This window comes from Nannospalax galili, unplaced genomic scaffold (genome assembly GCF_000622305.1).
Source record: "Nannospalax galili isolate Female #2095 unplaced genomic scaffold, S.galili_v1.0 scaffold259, whole genome shotgun sequence".
Classification (NCBI taxonomy): domain Eukaryota; kingdom Metazoa; phylum Chordata; class Mammalia; order Rodentia; family Spalacidae; genus Nannospalax; species Nannospalax galili.
In genome coordinates this window covers 1825866-1842465 of record NW_008344750.1, presented here as the reverse complement: position 1 = coordinate 1842465, position 16600 = coordinate 1825866, and the positions used below count along the sequence as shown (strand labels likewise).

The 16600-nt window shown below is 44.1% G+C and overlaps 1 protein-coding gene across 1 annotated transcript in view; it reads left to right on the top strand.

Moving 5' to 3' along the window:
- Positions 1-16376, top strand: part of CUNH5orf52 (chromosome unknown C5orf52 homolog) — a 21663-nt gene extending 5287 nt beyond the window's left edge. Inside the window, exon 2 of the mRNA XM_029567313.1 lies at positions 16196-16376. Coding sequence (XP_029423173.1) covers positions 16196-16376 — 181 coding nt within the window. The remainder of the gene's footprint in view (positions 1-16195) is intronic.
- Positions 16377-16600: the final 224 nt, after the last annotated feature.

Here is a 16600-nt window from a genome sequence, read left to right as displayed (position 1 = left end):
ACACACCCTAAATGGGTGTTACCTTCTGATGGCAGCCCATATAGAAGGCCATGGCAGAGGAGAACACCAGGCTTCTTGCTACTTGCCTTCTCTCTTGCTGGTAAGTTCGTCTTGCTGCTGTAGACTGAAGACTAGCTGATCTTTTGGAATTTGTCAGACCTTCAGCGCCAGATTGGGACTACTGAGACATCCAGCCTTGTGGACTGAGCGACTACGGATTCTCAGACTCTCCACTGTGGTGCAGCCGTTGTTGAACTACTTGGACTCTATCCTGTGAGGTAAGCTGATGAATCTCTATACATATATATTCATTCTACCGGTTCTGTTTCCTTGGAGAACCCTAATACAATGGGGTATTGAAGTCCCCTACTATTAATGAGTTAGGATTAATCTGGGTCTTAAAGTCTTGTAGTACTGATCTTATGAAGTTGGGTGCACCAGAGTTTGGTGAATATTGTAATATCTTCTTGGTTTATTGTTCCTTTGATCAGAATAAGTGGACATCTTTGTCTCTTGTGATTAGTTTTAAAGTCTATTTTATCAGATATTAGAATCACAATGCCTGCTTTTTTTTGTATGATTCACTTGGTATATTTTTTTTCCATCTTTTCACCTTAAGGTAGTGCCTGTCCTTGAAAGTGAGATGAGTTCCTTGCAGATAATGAAAAGATGGGTTTTGTTTCTTAATACATTCAACTGGTCTGTATCTTTTGACTGTGGAGTTCAGTCCATTGATATTTAAAGTTGTTAATGAAAGATGTGTATTGAATCCTGTCACTTTTCTGTTCACATTCTTGATATAGCTGTGCATTTCCACAGTTATACCTTTATTGAATTTCTTTCTATCACCTCTTGTGTCATTCATTTCTTCAGCTCTTTGTATTGGTTCAAGAACTCTCTGAAGGGCTGGTTTTGTGAATATAAATTCTTTCAGCCTATTTATGTCATGGAAGATTTTTCTTTCCCTTTCAACTATAATACATTTTGGCTGGGTAAAGTAATTTGGGTTGGCCTCTGTGATCATTTAGAACTGGGAATACTTTGGTCCAGGCTCTTCTGGCTTTCATAGTCGGCACTGAAAAGTCAGCTGTAATCCTGATGGGTTTTCCTTTATATGTAACTTGCTTTTCTTTTGTAGCTTTCAGTATTGTCTCTTTGTTCTGAACATTTAGTGTTTTCACTATGATGTGCTGCCTAGACTGGAGTTATGGACAGTTGTTAGCTACCATGTGGGAGCTGGAATTCGAACCCAGATCTTCTGCATGGCGGCGGACTTGTGGTGAATGCGCTGCAGCGGACATGGAGAAAAGATGGCCCCAGCGTCTCACACGCATTGTGAGAGGGGGCATTTACGGACCTGGGGTGAGACTACTGGCCCCTGAGGTGTGGGTGAAAGCTGGTGGTAACTATGGGCAAGCCACAGGAGCAATCTGAGAAGGCAGGCTCTGAGCTGCGGTGCAGAGCTGGGCCGTGCGGAGCTAGGCACTGGGTGTTCGCTTCTTTTTAAGTCATCTCCCCATGATAATAATAAATGTAAATAAAGATATGTTACATGGTTTGCCTCATAGCGTAGGAGACCCAGAGAGAACTCTGGTGACAGGATGTTTAGTTAATCTGGTTTGGGAAGCTAGTCCTGAAACTTTAGGTGAAGGAATTGGAACCCACCTGTGAAAGAGGTCAGCAGGGGACTGAGTCAGGGTGGATGAGAGAAATGGGGAAGCTAGTCCTCCTGAGGTGAAGGAATTAGAATCCCCCCTGTGAGAGAGGCCTGCAGGGGACAGGGTGGGGCTGGATGAGAGAAAATCAGTTTCTGATTCTTGTGTGAGACTCAAGCCTTCCTTTGCTGAGTTTAGATCTACCTCTTTTTGTAAACTTTATGAGCCTTTGTGGTTTATTTGTTGGGCATGAAAAGCTGGTTGGTCTAAGCTTCAGGTTCTCTTTTGATTTTATATTGGAGTGGCCTAATTGCTTTTGTCTTTAGGAGTTCCCACAGAGGCCCAAGTGAGATGAGGCTCAGATGCTCTCAGGCTTTCTCCTAAGGTCTGGATCCCTCCAGGAAAGATGCAGCCCTCAGGAATTTGGGGGCTGGGCTGGCCTGGGAGTAGGGCCCAGGAAAGATGCTTGTCTCAGGAAGCTGGTGGCTGTGCCACCCAGGGATGCAAAGGGAGGTGGGAGTGGGAGGAGGCCCTGAGGGCTTCTGGGGAGTGCAGGGAGGAACTGGGCTGGTCTGGATGCAAAGGATCAGAAAGCAGTGATGGCTCTGAGCCAAGAGGTTGGCCCCGGTGTCTGGGGTGCCAAGACAAGAAATGGGCCTGTATCCAGGAGAGATGTGGCAGGGGAGCTGGGAGAGGCTGGACAAGTCAAGGTGCAGTGGGCACACTGGACTTACCTAGGAAAGGTGCTGGCACCAGGACACTGGAGGCTGTGCAGCCCAAGAAGCAAAGGGAGGTGAGTGTGGGACCAGGCCCAGAGGGCTCCTCGGGACCAGAAAAGGTGCTGGAAGTCTGTATTTTACCTTTTTAAGAATATTTTTCATTTACTTAATTTTTATGTGTATACATGTTTTGCTTGCATGTATGTAAGTGTACAGATGGTTGTTAGCCACCATGTGGACTCAAACCCAGGTCCTCTGCAAGAGCAGTCAGTGCTCTTAACCACTGAACCATCTCTTCAGCCCCTTTAGTTTTTTTTTTTTTTTTTAAGACAGGGTCTCCCTGTAGCCCCAAATGGCCTGGAACACACTATGTAGACTAGGCTGGCCTAAATCTCACAGAGATCCACCTGCCTCTGCCTCTCAATGCAGGGATTAAAGGTGTACATCATCAGATCCAGATTTTTGTTTTTTTGAGACAGGGTTTTATTATGTGGCTCAGGCTAGCCTGAAGTTTGTAATCTTCCTTCCTCAGTCTCCTGGGTGCTGGGATTATAAACGCCTACCACCAGTCAGGCATGGTGGCACATGCCTTTTAGTCTCACCACTCAGGAGTCAGAGGCAGGAAGATCTCTGCGAGTTCAAGGCCAACCTGCTCTACAAAGCAAGTTCCAGACCAGATGGGGCTACAGGGAGACCCTGTCTCAAAAAGACAAAAAAAAAAAATGTGCTTACCACCATACCTGTCTTAGTTGAATCTTGTAGCATAAGGAGGTTTGGGACATGAAGAACAAAATCTAGTAGGAGGTTATCTTGGGAGTCTATCATCTTAAGTTTCCAGGGATTCTGATAATCTTAGTGGTTAGTTTTAGCAATTATTTGAAGAACAGTGTTAAGCAGTGGAGTTCTTCATAAAGGCCAGCCAGTGTTGATAGAATTTTATGAAAATATGAGTTAAAAAGGGAGGATGACACAAAACAAGAAGGGGTGGGAGGGTAGTGCTGGGGATGTAGCTAGGTTGGTAGAGTACTTGCCTAGCATGCATGAAACCCTGGGTTGATCCCCAGCACCACATAAATGGAAAGAGGTGGTCCATGCTTGTAATCCTAGCATTCAGGAGATAGAGGCAGGAGAATCAGAAGTTTAAGGTCACTTTCAGCTAAAATCAAGTTCCAGACCAGCTGGAAGGAAGTTGGAGGTCAGCCTGGGCTACATGGGACCCTGGCTGGAAAAAGAAAAAAAATGGAGTGGTATCTAAGACATCAAACAAATCAGCCTCTACAACTGGCTAAGTATAAGAAAGTTGCTATGCCACGCCTGGTGGCGTGTGCCTTTAATCCCACCCCTGGGGAGGCAGAGGCAGGTGGATCTCTGTGAGATTAAGGCTACCCTGGTTCATGTAGTGACTTCCAGGCAGGTTGTGACTAGGGAGACCCTGTCAAAAAACAATCAACAACCCCCCTCCGAATTGCTTGATTTAAAATATAGGCCCCCTAGAGTTCTAGCTTAGGAGGGTTTGAATGGAGATCAAAAATCTGTATTTATAGTATCCACTTGAGGTTGTTATGATCTAGCTATTCAGAAGTGGCAACATTTCCCCACAATTTTCTAGTCTACCCCACGGCACAGGCTTTACTGGAACAGCTCCACTGCCCTGCATATAGGAGGACTCCTGGCCTCTACCTACCAAATGCTATCCGCACCTACCTCCCTTCCACTTGTGCAAAAATATCCCCAGACATTGCCAATGTGTCCTGTGGAGCAAAACCAACCCTGTTGGAGAGCTATGGCCATAGAGGAATGAGGCCAGACACCATACAGATGCTCGAGGGAGTCCCACAGTACTAGAAGTCAGCTGTCTTCACTGAAGTCTGTGGCTAGCCAAAACTGCCTCTACTTATTCATACAAAAAAAAAGGGGAGAATAGCATTAGTTCTCCCTAGAAAATAAAATAACTTTTTCTTTGTCTTTTTGAGACAGGGTCTCCCTGTAGCCCCAGCTGTCCTGGAACTCACTATGTAGACCAGGCTGGCCTCAAACTCACAAAGATCCACCTGCCTCTGCCTCCCAAGTGCTGGGATTAAAGGTGTGTACCACCACGCCCGGCGAAAAATGTAATAACTTTAAAAGAAGAAAACTGATGAGATAGTGTTGATTCCAACTCAAGCTTCAAAGCCTGAAGTTTTGTAAGGGAGATAATGTACTTAGTGGTAAACAAAAACCAAGCAAGAGTCAAGAGGCAGTTTATTGGAAGGCCCACTGTGGCTGGTGCCAACCCTGGGCAGGCAGTCTTGTGTTATATAAGAAAGCAGGCTGAGCATGGGCCAAGGAAGCAAGCCAGTAAGCAGCACTCTTCCATGGTCTGTGCTTTAAGTTCCTGTCCCCAGCTCCTACCCTGGTTTCCTCCGTGATGAACTATAAGCTGAAGGTGAAATAAACACTTTCCTCGCCAAATTGGTTTTGGTCAGTGTTTTGTTTTATCACAGCTACTGAAAGCAAAGTAGAACAGACCCCAAGTATCATCTGCCTCCCCTTAAAAGATGGGGCCTGCCTTAGAATACCCTCATAGTCCCACCTCAAGTTATGGGTACTGTGAAGCTTGTGGCTACTTTACCTCCATCTCGTAGATTCATTGTGCATTGAGGTTGTCCCGAATAATCACCCGAGATAAATGGCTCTTGGGTAAAAGTTTCTTCATCCTTGCTTCACTGGAATTTACTATGCTATAGTAGGGAAGGAAAAGTCGTCCAGGTTAGAGAATTCCAGAACCAGGACTTGATTTGTTGGGGTCCTGGGAGAGTGGATGAGACTGCCTCAGGGGTCATTTTTATTTATTTATTTTTTGGTCATTTTGAGACAGGGTCTCCCTATAGCCCCAGCTATCCTGGAACTAACTATTGTAGACCAGGCTGGCCTTGAACTCACAGAGATCTACCTGCCTCTGCCTCCCAAGTGCTGGGATTAAAGGCATGCGCCACCACACCCAGCTATTTTTTTTGTGTGATTTTTTTTGGGTCTCCCTATAGCCCCAGCTATCCTGGAACTAACTATTGTAGACCAGGCTGGCCTTGAACTCACAGAGATCTACCTGCCTCTGCCTCCCAAGTGCTGGGATTAAAGGCATGCGCCACCACACCCAGCTATTTTTTTTGTGTGATTTTTGCTATCTTGGTATCTTATTGGAGCAATTAAGTTCTAAACAACAGTAGCAACATGTGGTGCTCCAAGCATGAGCTGGTCCAGGTGTGTCCACATTTTTGACACTGTCATGACACTATCATCTCCAAAGTTCACACTTGAGAATTAAGTTACAGAAAAAATAAATCAGAAAAGAGATTTCATAATGTTTTAAGTGAGTTTCTGATTTGGTGTTGGGCCACATTCATAGGCTCAACAGCAAACTACAATAGGCTGTGTGTGGACCTTGGGCCTTGTATAGACCATGGGCACAGGCTGGATAACCTAGACCTTGGAGCACATTCCAGTAGGCGTTCTCCTCATAGAGAATTAAAATGCCAATTACTCATTAAGTCCTGGGGAATTGTGGATCTTTGAAATTTCCAAGCTGTTATGAACTGTGAGTGTCCCCATCACTGTCTCAGGCTACTGAGAATACCCTACGACGGGGCCCCCTCTTCCTCTCTGACTGCTTCCTCTCTATACCAGCCCTTGGAAGAGACCTCAGTATCTGCTGCTGATGCCGCTTGCTGTGTGTCCTCTTGTCCTCAGTATTTGTAGAGGGCCAGCGAGATGGATCAGCAGCAAATGTGCTTGCTGCTAAACACGATGACCTGAGTTTAATCCCTGAAACCATGAGGTAGGAGGAAAGAGCTGACCCCTGCATGGCATGATTGTGCATGTCTCAGTTAAAAACTAATTTATAAGGAAGAAAAAGAGAATGCTTAGCTACGTTTTTTGTTCTTTGAGATAAGGCCTTCCTGTAGTCCCAACTGAGCTGGTCTAGAACTCACACTGTAGACTAAGTTGGCCTCAATTTCACAGAGCTCTGCCTGCTTCTGCCTCCTGAGTGCTCAGATTAAAGGCATATGCTACCATGTCTGGCTTTTTACTTTTTATATTTGAGACAAGATCTCACAAAGTTGGCCAGGCTGTCCTTAAACTTATTCTGTAGCACTTTCAATTTGCCATCCTCCTGCTTCAGCCTCCTGAGCACCTGTCATCTTACTGCATGCAAAGCTTTGAAGAAAGCTTGATGCCCCAGAAATTCTGATGAATAGTTTGCTTTGGAAAGAAGTTTTATGAAATAATACTTAGACTATATAGTATACCCTGCTATTTTCTAGTCCATTTTGCTTCATCTAAAAAGAGTCTGGTTTTGCTCCCGTAAGTGGATTCCAGCACCACAAATGGACTCGCCATTTTGAAGCTGCTCTTCTGTGTGCCAACTTTATCTGCAGGGGCTGGGAGCTACCTCCCTTCCCCACTCCCTTGCAGCTAGAGTTCTGGGTGTGGCAAGTTCTGGGTTGTCCAAAGTATCTTCCAAATGCCCGTGGTTTGAAGCCTTGGTCCCCATCCTGTGGCGCTATTGAAATGTAGTGCAAGGGGTGGACTTAGTGAGAGAAAGTGAAGTCATTGAAGGCTTGTGCTTGAAGGGGACATTCGGACCCAGCTTCTTCCTTGTCCCTTTTTGGTTTCTGGTCACCACAACGTGAGCTATGACGCATTGGACTGTGCCACCACAAGCACAAGAGCAATAGAACTGACCGCACATCCTCTGAGACCAGAATAAACCTTCCTCCTTATCAATTTATAATGCACTTGTAAGTTGTTTCAGGTATTTTGTCACAGTGATGGAAAGCTGACTAGCACACTAAATGCCTAGTAAACCAGGTCGAAGTGTAAGTGCTAAGGATACAGAGGTAAACAGACAAAAAGCCTGCCCATGGGGGGCTGGAGACATGACTCATTGGTTAAAAGCACTGGCTGCTCTTGCAGAGGACCCAGGTTCAAATCCCAGGACCCATATGGGGAACTCAACACTCTTCTTGCCTCTACGGGCATTGCATGACACAGGTGCACTTACATACAGGCATGACACTCATACACATAAAATAAAAAAATAAATGAAAAATTTAAAAAATCCTGCCCATGAAACTGACACCACAATGAAGTTGGGGGGAAGTCTGACACTAAACAGCTAAGCAAGTGAACACTGAGTGTTCCCAAGAGGTCTAAGTGTTGAGGGAAAAATCAATCAAGAAAAAAAGAAGTGTAGGATGGGAGGGCCTGCTGGGTGGCATGTGGGGGAAATGACAAGAAGGAGCAGACCATGCTTGGGACCAGGGGAAAGTTAGAGGTGGGGAAGCACAGTCAGAGGCCTGTGGTTGGCGTGGGCTTGAGCCACCCGTGGCTGCAGTGGAGTAGGTCTGGGAACAGGGGCCCTGGTGGGCTCAACTCATGGGTGCTCTCCACAGCCATGGTGAGGCCGTTCCTTTTATTCACAGGGAGATGCAAAGGCCTTGCATGGTTCCAGTGAAGACGTGATTCTCTTAGTGCTGTAAGCATGCATTCAGTCTGTGACCACTTTCCCAAGAAGGGATTGTAGAGTTCAACCAGGCTCTGGGCACAAATACAGGCAAGCACATGGTTGGTTAGACCAGAGATGGAAGGACTTGTGGTTGGATCTGATGTGGATGTGAGAGAGTGAATCATGGATGCCTCCCACAACTGCCTTCTACCTGAACTCTTAAACATGCTGGGGGCACTGATTCCTTTTTAAACAGTTGCACAAGAGTTGAGGTGGGCAGGTCACAGTGTGCTGACTGGAGTCTTCTGTTTCAAGAGCAACACCTACTATCTCCAGGCCATCTTTGGGATGCCTTGAATGGCCTGTCCCAGGTCACCAAGACCTCCCTGAGCAGTAGTGCCTTTGAGGTAGTCTTTGATAGATGTTTTGAACAGCCCACACGAGGTCAGTATAACCTTCATCCTCAGCTTGTGGTTCAAAAGGACTGAGTGTCAGCAAATGGCCTTCCAGAAAGATCTGTCAGTTACCGTTGGTTTTTTTCTTTTCATGTATGCATGTGCATGTGTTTGCATGCGTGTTCATGCACACCTTACTCACTGAGGCAGAGTCTCTGTCAAAGCTGGAGCTCTCTGGTAAGGCAGGCAAGTCTCTAGAGCCAACGTGCTTGGGGATGTCAGTCTCAGCCTTCTAAGCCTGGAATTTTAAGTGAGCTGCTGTGCCCACCGGCATATTTATGTGGGTGTTGTCGATCTGAACTCCAGTCCCCTTGCTTCACTTCAACTGCTGAGCATCTCACTAGTTCCCTGGACTTCTTTTAAGAAGAAACTAACTGGACATGGTAATGCAGGCCTGAAAGCCCAGCACTTAGAAGGTAGGTGCAGGAAGACCAGGAGTTCAAGGTCATCCTCAACTACTTATTGAATTCAAGGCTAGCTTGGGCTATGTGAGACCCTGTCTCAAAAAATAAACAAACAACAACAACAAAAATCGTGGTGGCTCAGACCTGTAATACCAGCACTCAAGAGGCTGAGGCAGGAGAATTGTTATGGTTTGAGGTTAGTGAGTTTTCAGGCCACCTGACTGCAATTTGAGGCCCTGTCTCAAAAACCAAACAAGCAAGAAGGAACTGACCCGGACCTGGTAGCTCATACATCTAATCCTAGAACTCAGAGCTCCCCAGCACTCAGCACTTGGGAGGCCGAGGTAGGAAGATCATCGGTTCTAGGCCAACATCCTGAGACTCTGGAAAACAAAAGCAAAAACACAAGCAAGGAGGGCTGAGGGTGCAGCTGAGCCACTGAGCACCTGTCTCCAAGTCTGAGACCCTGGGTTCAATCCCCAGCTCTAAAGAAACCTACAAGGAAACGAAACAAAACACTGGCCCCCAGCCCAGGATGCGCTCCAGAGCTGCGCAGTAGTGCCACCAGGTGGTAAAGAAAAAAAGGAAAAGTCTCCTCAGGGTGTGCTTAGGGCACACCATACATGCTATTTTGCAAGGCAGGAAGAAAGCATTTGGTAGGGTTCCCTCCCCATCTTCTGGGTGTTTCTCTGTGTATGTAGCAGTCAACTGCCAATTCAATGACTGCCCTCCTCTGCACTTGCATAAACCATGAAGGGCTGCATTGTGAGGGGATGGGTGAAACCCAAGCCAGGAAGGCCTTCTGCACCAGCTCAGCCCAGCTTCTAGCTGACCCCCAGGGCCAGATGGAGTCACAGCAGAATTCTACCAGACATTCAAAGAAGATCTACAACCAATACTACTTAAATGATTCAAAAAGATAGAAAGACGGGGAGAACTCCCAAACTGCTTCTGTGAAGCCAGTATCACCTAATACTCAATCCAGGTAAAGACACAACAAAAAAAGAAAGCTATAGATACATATCCTTAATGAACATAGGTGCAAAGATACTCAACAAAATACTTGCAAACCACATACAGACACACATCAAAAAGATCATCCACCATGATCAAGTTGGCTTTATTCCAGAGATGTAGGGATGGTTCAATATAAATAAGTCAGTAAATGTCATAAATCATATAAATGAGCTCAGAGACAAGAAACACACTGTCATCTCAATAGATGCAGAGAAGGCCTTTGACAAAATTCAACATGCATTTACGTTCAAAGTCCTAGAGGGAATTGGACTGGAGGGAACATACCTCAACATAATTAAAGCCATATATAACAGACCCACAGCCAACATCATTCCAAATGGAGAAAACCTGGAAGCATTCCCATTGAAATCAGGAACCAGACAAGGCTGTCCACTATGTCCACTCCTCTTTAACACAGTGCTGGAAACTCTTGCAAGAGCAACAAGACAAGAGAAGGAAATTAAAAGAGTAATAATCAGAAAAGAAGGGATCAAATTATCCCTTTTTGCAGATGATATGATATATCTGAGAGATGCCAAAAATTACCAGAAAACGATATGATATTATACATAAAAGATCCCAAAAATACTTTTAGTAAAGTGGCAGGTTACAAAATCAATCTACAAAAGTCGTTCATCCACTGCTGGTGGGACTGCAGACTTGTTAACCCCTATGGAAAGCAGTATGGAGATCTCTTTTTTAATATTTTATTTATATTTTTATTTTATGTATATGCATGTATTGCCTGTGTATAGCCTTTCTATATACCAATAACAAGCAATCAGAGAAAGAGGACATGGAAACACTCCCTTCACAATAGCTGCAAAAAAGAATATCTCGGAATCAACCTGACCAAAGACATTAAAGACCTCTACAATGAGTATTTTAAATCTTTAAAGAAAGAGATTGAGGAAGACATCAGAAGATGGAAGGACCTCCCATGCTCATGGATTGGAAGAATTCATGTTGTGAAAATGACCATCCTACCAAAAGCCATTTATAGCATTAGTGCAATGCCAATCAAAATCCCCATGACATTTTTCACAGAATTGGAAAAAACCATCCTAAGATTCATATGGAAGCACAAAAGACCTCGGATAGCCAAAGCAAACCTGAGCACTAACAGCAATGCTGGGGGGGCGGATTACTATACCAGATATTAAACTTGGGGGATTACTATACCAGATGTCAAAGTATATTATAGAGCCATAGTCATAAAAACAATATGGTACTGGCACAGAAACGGACACATAGATCAATGGAACATCATTGAAGATCCAAACCTGAGTAAATGCAATTTCAGCCACCTGATATTTGACAAAGGTGCCAAGAACACACAATGGAGGAAAGACAGCATCTTCAACAAATGGTGATGGCCAAACTGGATTTCCACCTGTAGAAGAATGAAACTACATCCTTATCTTTTGCCTTGCACAAACATCAACTCCAAATAGATCAAAGACCTCAATGTGAAACTGGAAACCCTGAAACTATTAGAAGCAAATATTGGCAGTAACTTATAGGACATAAGTGTAGGAAAGGATTTTCTAAATCAGACAGAAGTTGCTCTGTAACTAAGGTCAACAATCAAAAAGTGGGACCTCATTAAGCTAAAAAGCTTCTGTACAGCAAGAGAAAAAATAAAAAAAGTGAAGAGAAAACCCACAGAATGGGAGAAAATCTTTACCAGCGACACATCTGACAGAAGTTTCACATCCAAAATATATAACAAACTCAAAAAAACAAAGAATCAAGAAAGGAAGTAACCCAATTAAAGATGGGCTAAGGAACTGAACAGAGAGTTCTCAAAAGAAGTAAAAATGGCTAAGAAGCATCTTAAAAGGTGTTCAACATCACTAGTAGTTAGGGAAATGCAATTTAAAACTACTTTAAAATTTCATCTTACCCCATTCAGACTGGCTAAGATCAAGAGAACAAATGATACCAAATGTTGGAGAGGATGTGGGGAAAGGGGAACATTCATCCACTGCTGGTGGGTCTGCAAACTTGTTCAACCCCTATGGAAAGCATTATGGAGAGCTCTTTTTTTTATACTTTATTTTATCTTATGTGTATGTATGTATTGCCTGTGTGTAAGTAAGTGCACCTGTGTTGTACAATGCCTGCAGAAGACAGAAGAGGCTGTTGGTTCCCCTGGAACTGGAGTTATGAACAGTTGTTAGCTGCCATGTGGGTGCTGGGATTTGAACCCGAGTCTTCTGCAGAACAACCAGTGTTCCTAACCACTGAGCCATCTCTCCAGCCCCCAGTATGGAGAACTCTTAAAACACTACAAAAGACCCTACCATTTGACCCAGTTATACCACTCCTTTGCATATACCCAAAGAACTCACGCTATTGCAGAGACACTTGTATATCCATGTTTGTTGCTGCTCTTTCACAATAGCTAAGAGATGGAAGCAACCTAAGTGTCCCTCAACTGACGAGTGGATAATAAAAATGTGGTTCATTTATACAATGGAGTTTTACTCAGCAGTAAAGAAAGACGAAATCATGAAATTTGCAGGTAAATAGATGGAACTAGAAACTTATACTAGAAACTTATACTAAGTGAAGTAACACAGACTCAGAAAAAAAAAATGTATGTTCTCCTTTATATGTGGATCCTAGCACCAAATCCTTATAAGTGAGTATGTATCCAGACATAACTACAGGAACCAGGATAATGAAAAGGATCAAGGGAGGTAAAGGAAAAGAAAGAATCTGAAAGAGAACAATAGGAAACAGGCCTTAGTAAGGGAGATATGGATAAAAATGGGGTTATTTTAAGGGGAGTGGGGAGGGAAGGGTATACAAGGAACCTAGGGGATAAAGGTAAAGAAGGAGCTCAAGAGAGGTAGGACCATAGGAGAAAGGTGTTTTTAAGGGGGAAATGGAAAAAACAGGGGCACCTTAAATGGGGAAACCATGGTGGAAGGGTTAGATAATGTAAGAGATGAATAATGCCTAGCTAGTTTTAAAAAACCAGAGGGAACCATATTAGTCCAACAACCTTCTGTCAAATTATACCTACAACCAGATCGAGGAATGTAATATATGTCTAGGTAAGGTTTATCTGAGAGTGTTTGGTCTTTGCCCAAGCTTTATCTACATGGCACATGGTAACTAAAAGTACCAGACTAGTGGAACTAATTTTTTTGGATGTTTAACAGACATACTATGAGGCCTATATACTAATTTGGACAGAGGGATATAAAGGACAGTTTTTTGCTCCTTTCCCTCCTAGGTTTGTTCAGGGTCCGAGGAATTCCCCAAATTGACCACTCAGACATTGAGTCTCAGCAAAAAGAAGTGCTTTATTGAGGCCAACCAGCTGGGGACACAGACAGTCTCAGGAGCTGTACTGCGACCCTGAGCAGTGAAAATGCAGGGCTTTTAAGCAGAAAAACCATAAAAACCACAAAGCAGGGGATGTCCATAGAAACTATACACAGAATAACCAGGAAAGGATTGGAACAATCTAGGGCTGATTTCCAGAGATTTTACCTATACAGCCACTGGCTGTTTTACCTGGGGCAGAACGTTCTTTCTCTTCTGCCCCAGATTATTCCCATAGAAACCATACACAGATGTGTCAGATATACTGCCATTGGCTAGCTTACCTGGGGCAGAACGTTCTATCTTTTCTGCCCCAGACCATTTCCATAGAAATCATAAACAGATGCCAGGAAAGTGTTTGAACAATGAAGGGGATTTCCAGAGTCAGGTGGAGGGCAGCTTTTTCTCAGAGGCCAGGGAGGGGGTCTGAGGGACACTCTCTTTCAGGTTGATTAAGTTCCAGGGGACTATGTGCATCTCTCAAAATGTCCTATAACTGTGGTGAGTCCCCTGTTCTCTTGATCAAGGAGGCTGTGGAGACCCCACCAGGTGGACCTGAACCAGTGTCCAGTCTACAAAGAGAAGGGTCAACACAGAGGAATCATTTCCTCCATGCTTCCAAGCAAAGCCAGCCATGGTTGAGCAGGACCTTTGACTTATCTTCACATAGACAGAACTGGTAAAGGAATGGAGCCAGGGGCTCCTCCCTAGCCCATGTTACCCCTGAGGAACAGATCCTCAAATGACCTTAAGAGTAAGAGTAAATTGGTTTATCTGAGCCAATTGTAGGGTCTTAAACACCCAAGAGGAAAGTATAACCAAAGATTAATGGGGTCAATATAATTTTTTTGTCTTTTTTTTTTTTTTTTTGAGACAGGGCCTCCTTGTAGCCCCAGCTGTCCTGGAACTCACTATGTAGAACAAGCTGACCTCAAACTCACAAAGATCTGCCTGCCTCTGCCTCCCAAGCACTGGGATTAAAGGCGTGCACCACCATGCCCGGCAATATAATTTTTTAAGAGTCCACATGTATAGATAAAGGCTACATAACAAGAAACAATGCCAGACAGGAGATACCTTCTTTTGAGTTGTTGGCCAGGGTGGCCCAAAAGACTCCCAGACAGTAACCCAGCATAAAACTGGGAAAATGAACAGCAGAGCCCAATCTTATCTAAGGGAATACTGACAACTGATTGCTGCTAGATGAGGAACAGCTGACCTTTCTAAAACAACTATCTCTAGATAGGCTGACTAGATTCAACAGATGGACAAGCACTGGGGAATGGCTGGGGCGCTGACAACACAGTGGGCAGTAACAGGGATGACAGAGTATATGGGCGCCAGTGTGTGGGGAGGGGAGGCTATGGGAGGGTGCCATTTGGGAAGTGGGTATATAGATGAATAAGATTGTGTGGGATGTTCTGTATAATATACACACACAAAAATCAACAAATTAAAAAAAACATATTTGAGGGGGAAGCATAAAAATTTACTTCATGTTAATTAGTAGAGGTGATAAACATTACCATTGAAATCTACCTGATGACTTTATATCCACACTCAGGTGCCAAGGATCCAAGTGTAACTGACTGTGACTAGCATTAATCAGATACATAGCAATTAAGGACACATGTGCAAACATCTAAGCATTAGTAGCATTAAAAATGGAGGAAACAAGCTGGGTGCGGTGGCGCATGCCTTTAATCCCAGCACTTGGGAGGCAGAGGCATGGCAGATCTCTGTGAGTTCAAGGCCAGCCTGGTCTACATAGTGAGTCCCAGACAGTTGGGGCTACAGGGAGACTCTGTCTCAAAAAGACTAAAAAAAAAATGTAGGAAACAGCATATTTAAAATGAAATGGAGATCTTCTTTAAAGGGTAAAAACTCAATTTTATGTCGTACAGGGTTTATGCTGAGTTCAATATTGTATTAATTCAACTGTGAACCCAAAAATTTACATCCAGTTTTGAAAGAGATGTATCCTTGCTCTGGAAATTGTTACTGAATATGTTAAAGCTGTAATGAAATGCTTCTTCTAAATCATGTGGTTATTAAATTTAAAAAATTAAAAAAAGGTAAAACACAACTTAAAATAAAAATAAATAACAGCAAACAAAACCCAATTTCAATTTTACAACAATATCCCTAGGCAGTGTAAATGCTCTATCACTGAGCTACACCCCAGCCCTATGCAGCGTGCAGCACCCCAGTCCAGTGGAGCAACTCAGCCCAGTGGAGCACCCCAGCCCTATGCAGCCTGGTTTGTTGTTGAGACACAGTCTTGCTCTTTTAGCTCAGGCTGACCTCAAACTTGGGATCTTCCTGCCTCAGCTTCCCCAGTGCTGGGACTTATATAGGACTTGCTACTCTGCCAAGCTTTCTATGCAGTTCCTGCTACCTGTCTTCTTTGAACTCTGCCTCTTTTAGGGGTGTATCATTTTCTACCTGGCTTAGAAATATTTGTGCATGTGTCCCATATCCTGATTACATCACAGCTGCTAGGAACACCTGTGTTTGCCATCTGACGTTCATTCCTGGAGCTAGCTCATTGTAGGAAACCAGTGAATGAGTAAGGTGCCCTACCAGACCTTACAGTCTTGTTGGGAACAGGACAGGAGTTATTTAGTGGATGAAATTAGAATTTGCTCTGGTATAGTGCTATCACAGACAATATGTGGATAGCACTATGATTAATAGGGACAGGATGATAGAATTTATTGATGGAGAGAAGCAAGATGGACCTCCTTGCCCCCGCAGCCTCCATTTGTTTATTTATTTATTGGTGTTGGGGGCTGAACTCAGGGCTTATCATGCACTAGGAAAGTTCTCTATCTCTGAATTTCAACCCCAGCACCACAAACCTACATTTCTTTCAGCTCAGTCTTCAAACCATTAAGGTCAAAATCAGGCTCCTCAGCTGCGGACTGCCAGCACCATAGTGGTTTGTCCAGCTTACTGCCCACGTTTTACATAGTGGGCAGCCTCTCTGTGAGTCAAGCTATTTATGGAATGAATATTAGGCTTAATAGGCACCTTCCTACCTCAAATCAGCAGCCTCAGATGTCTCTACTGTGAAGTAGCTTCTTTATCCCAAATTCACCTCTGTTTTTCATAAGATAAGAGCTTCTGACAAGACCAAGAGAAAGATGAGCCACTTACATGATTATCTGAAGAAAAAGTTCATGACAGACCAGCTGAGAAAGATGCTGCGTTGGAGACGGGAATCCCTGAGCACGCAGCAGTACTTGGACAGCCAACGGATCTTGAAACTCCAGGCTAAGGTGGCAAGACAGCCACCATAACTGTGGCAGAATGATCTGCCTCAGGAACACACAACCACCCTGCTAGGAACTGAGGAGACCCAGAAAGGTGTGGTCTACACCATTGTAGAATAATAAAGGCAGAAAGGAAAGCAGAGCACGAAGTATCCTCAAGAATCCTAATATTCTTTGCTTTACCCATCCCCTCTATCTGGTGAAGAAGATCCTGACAGCCCATGGAAGCTCCATGCAGGCTCCGTGGAGGA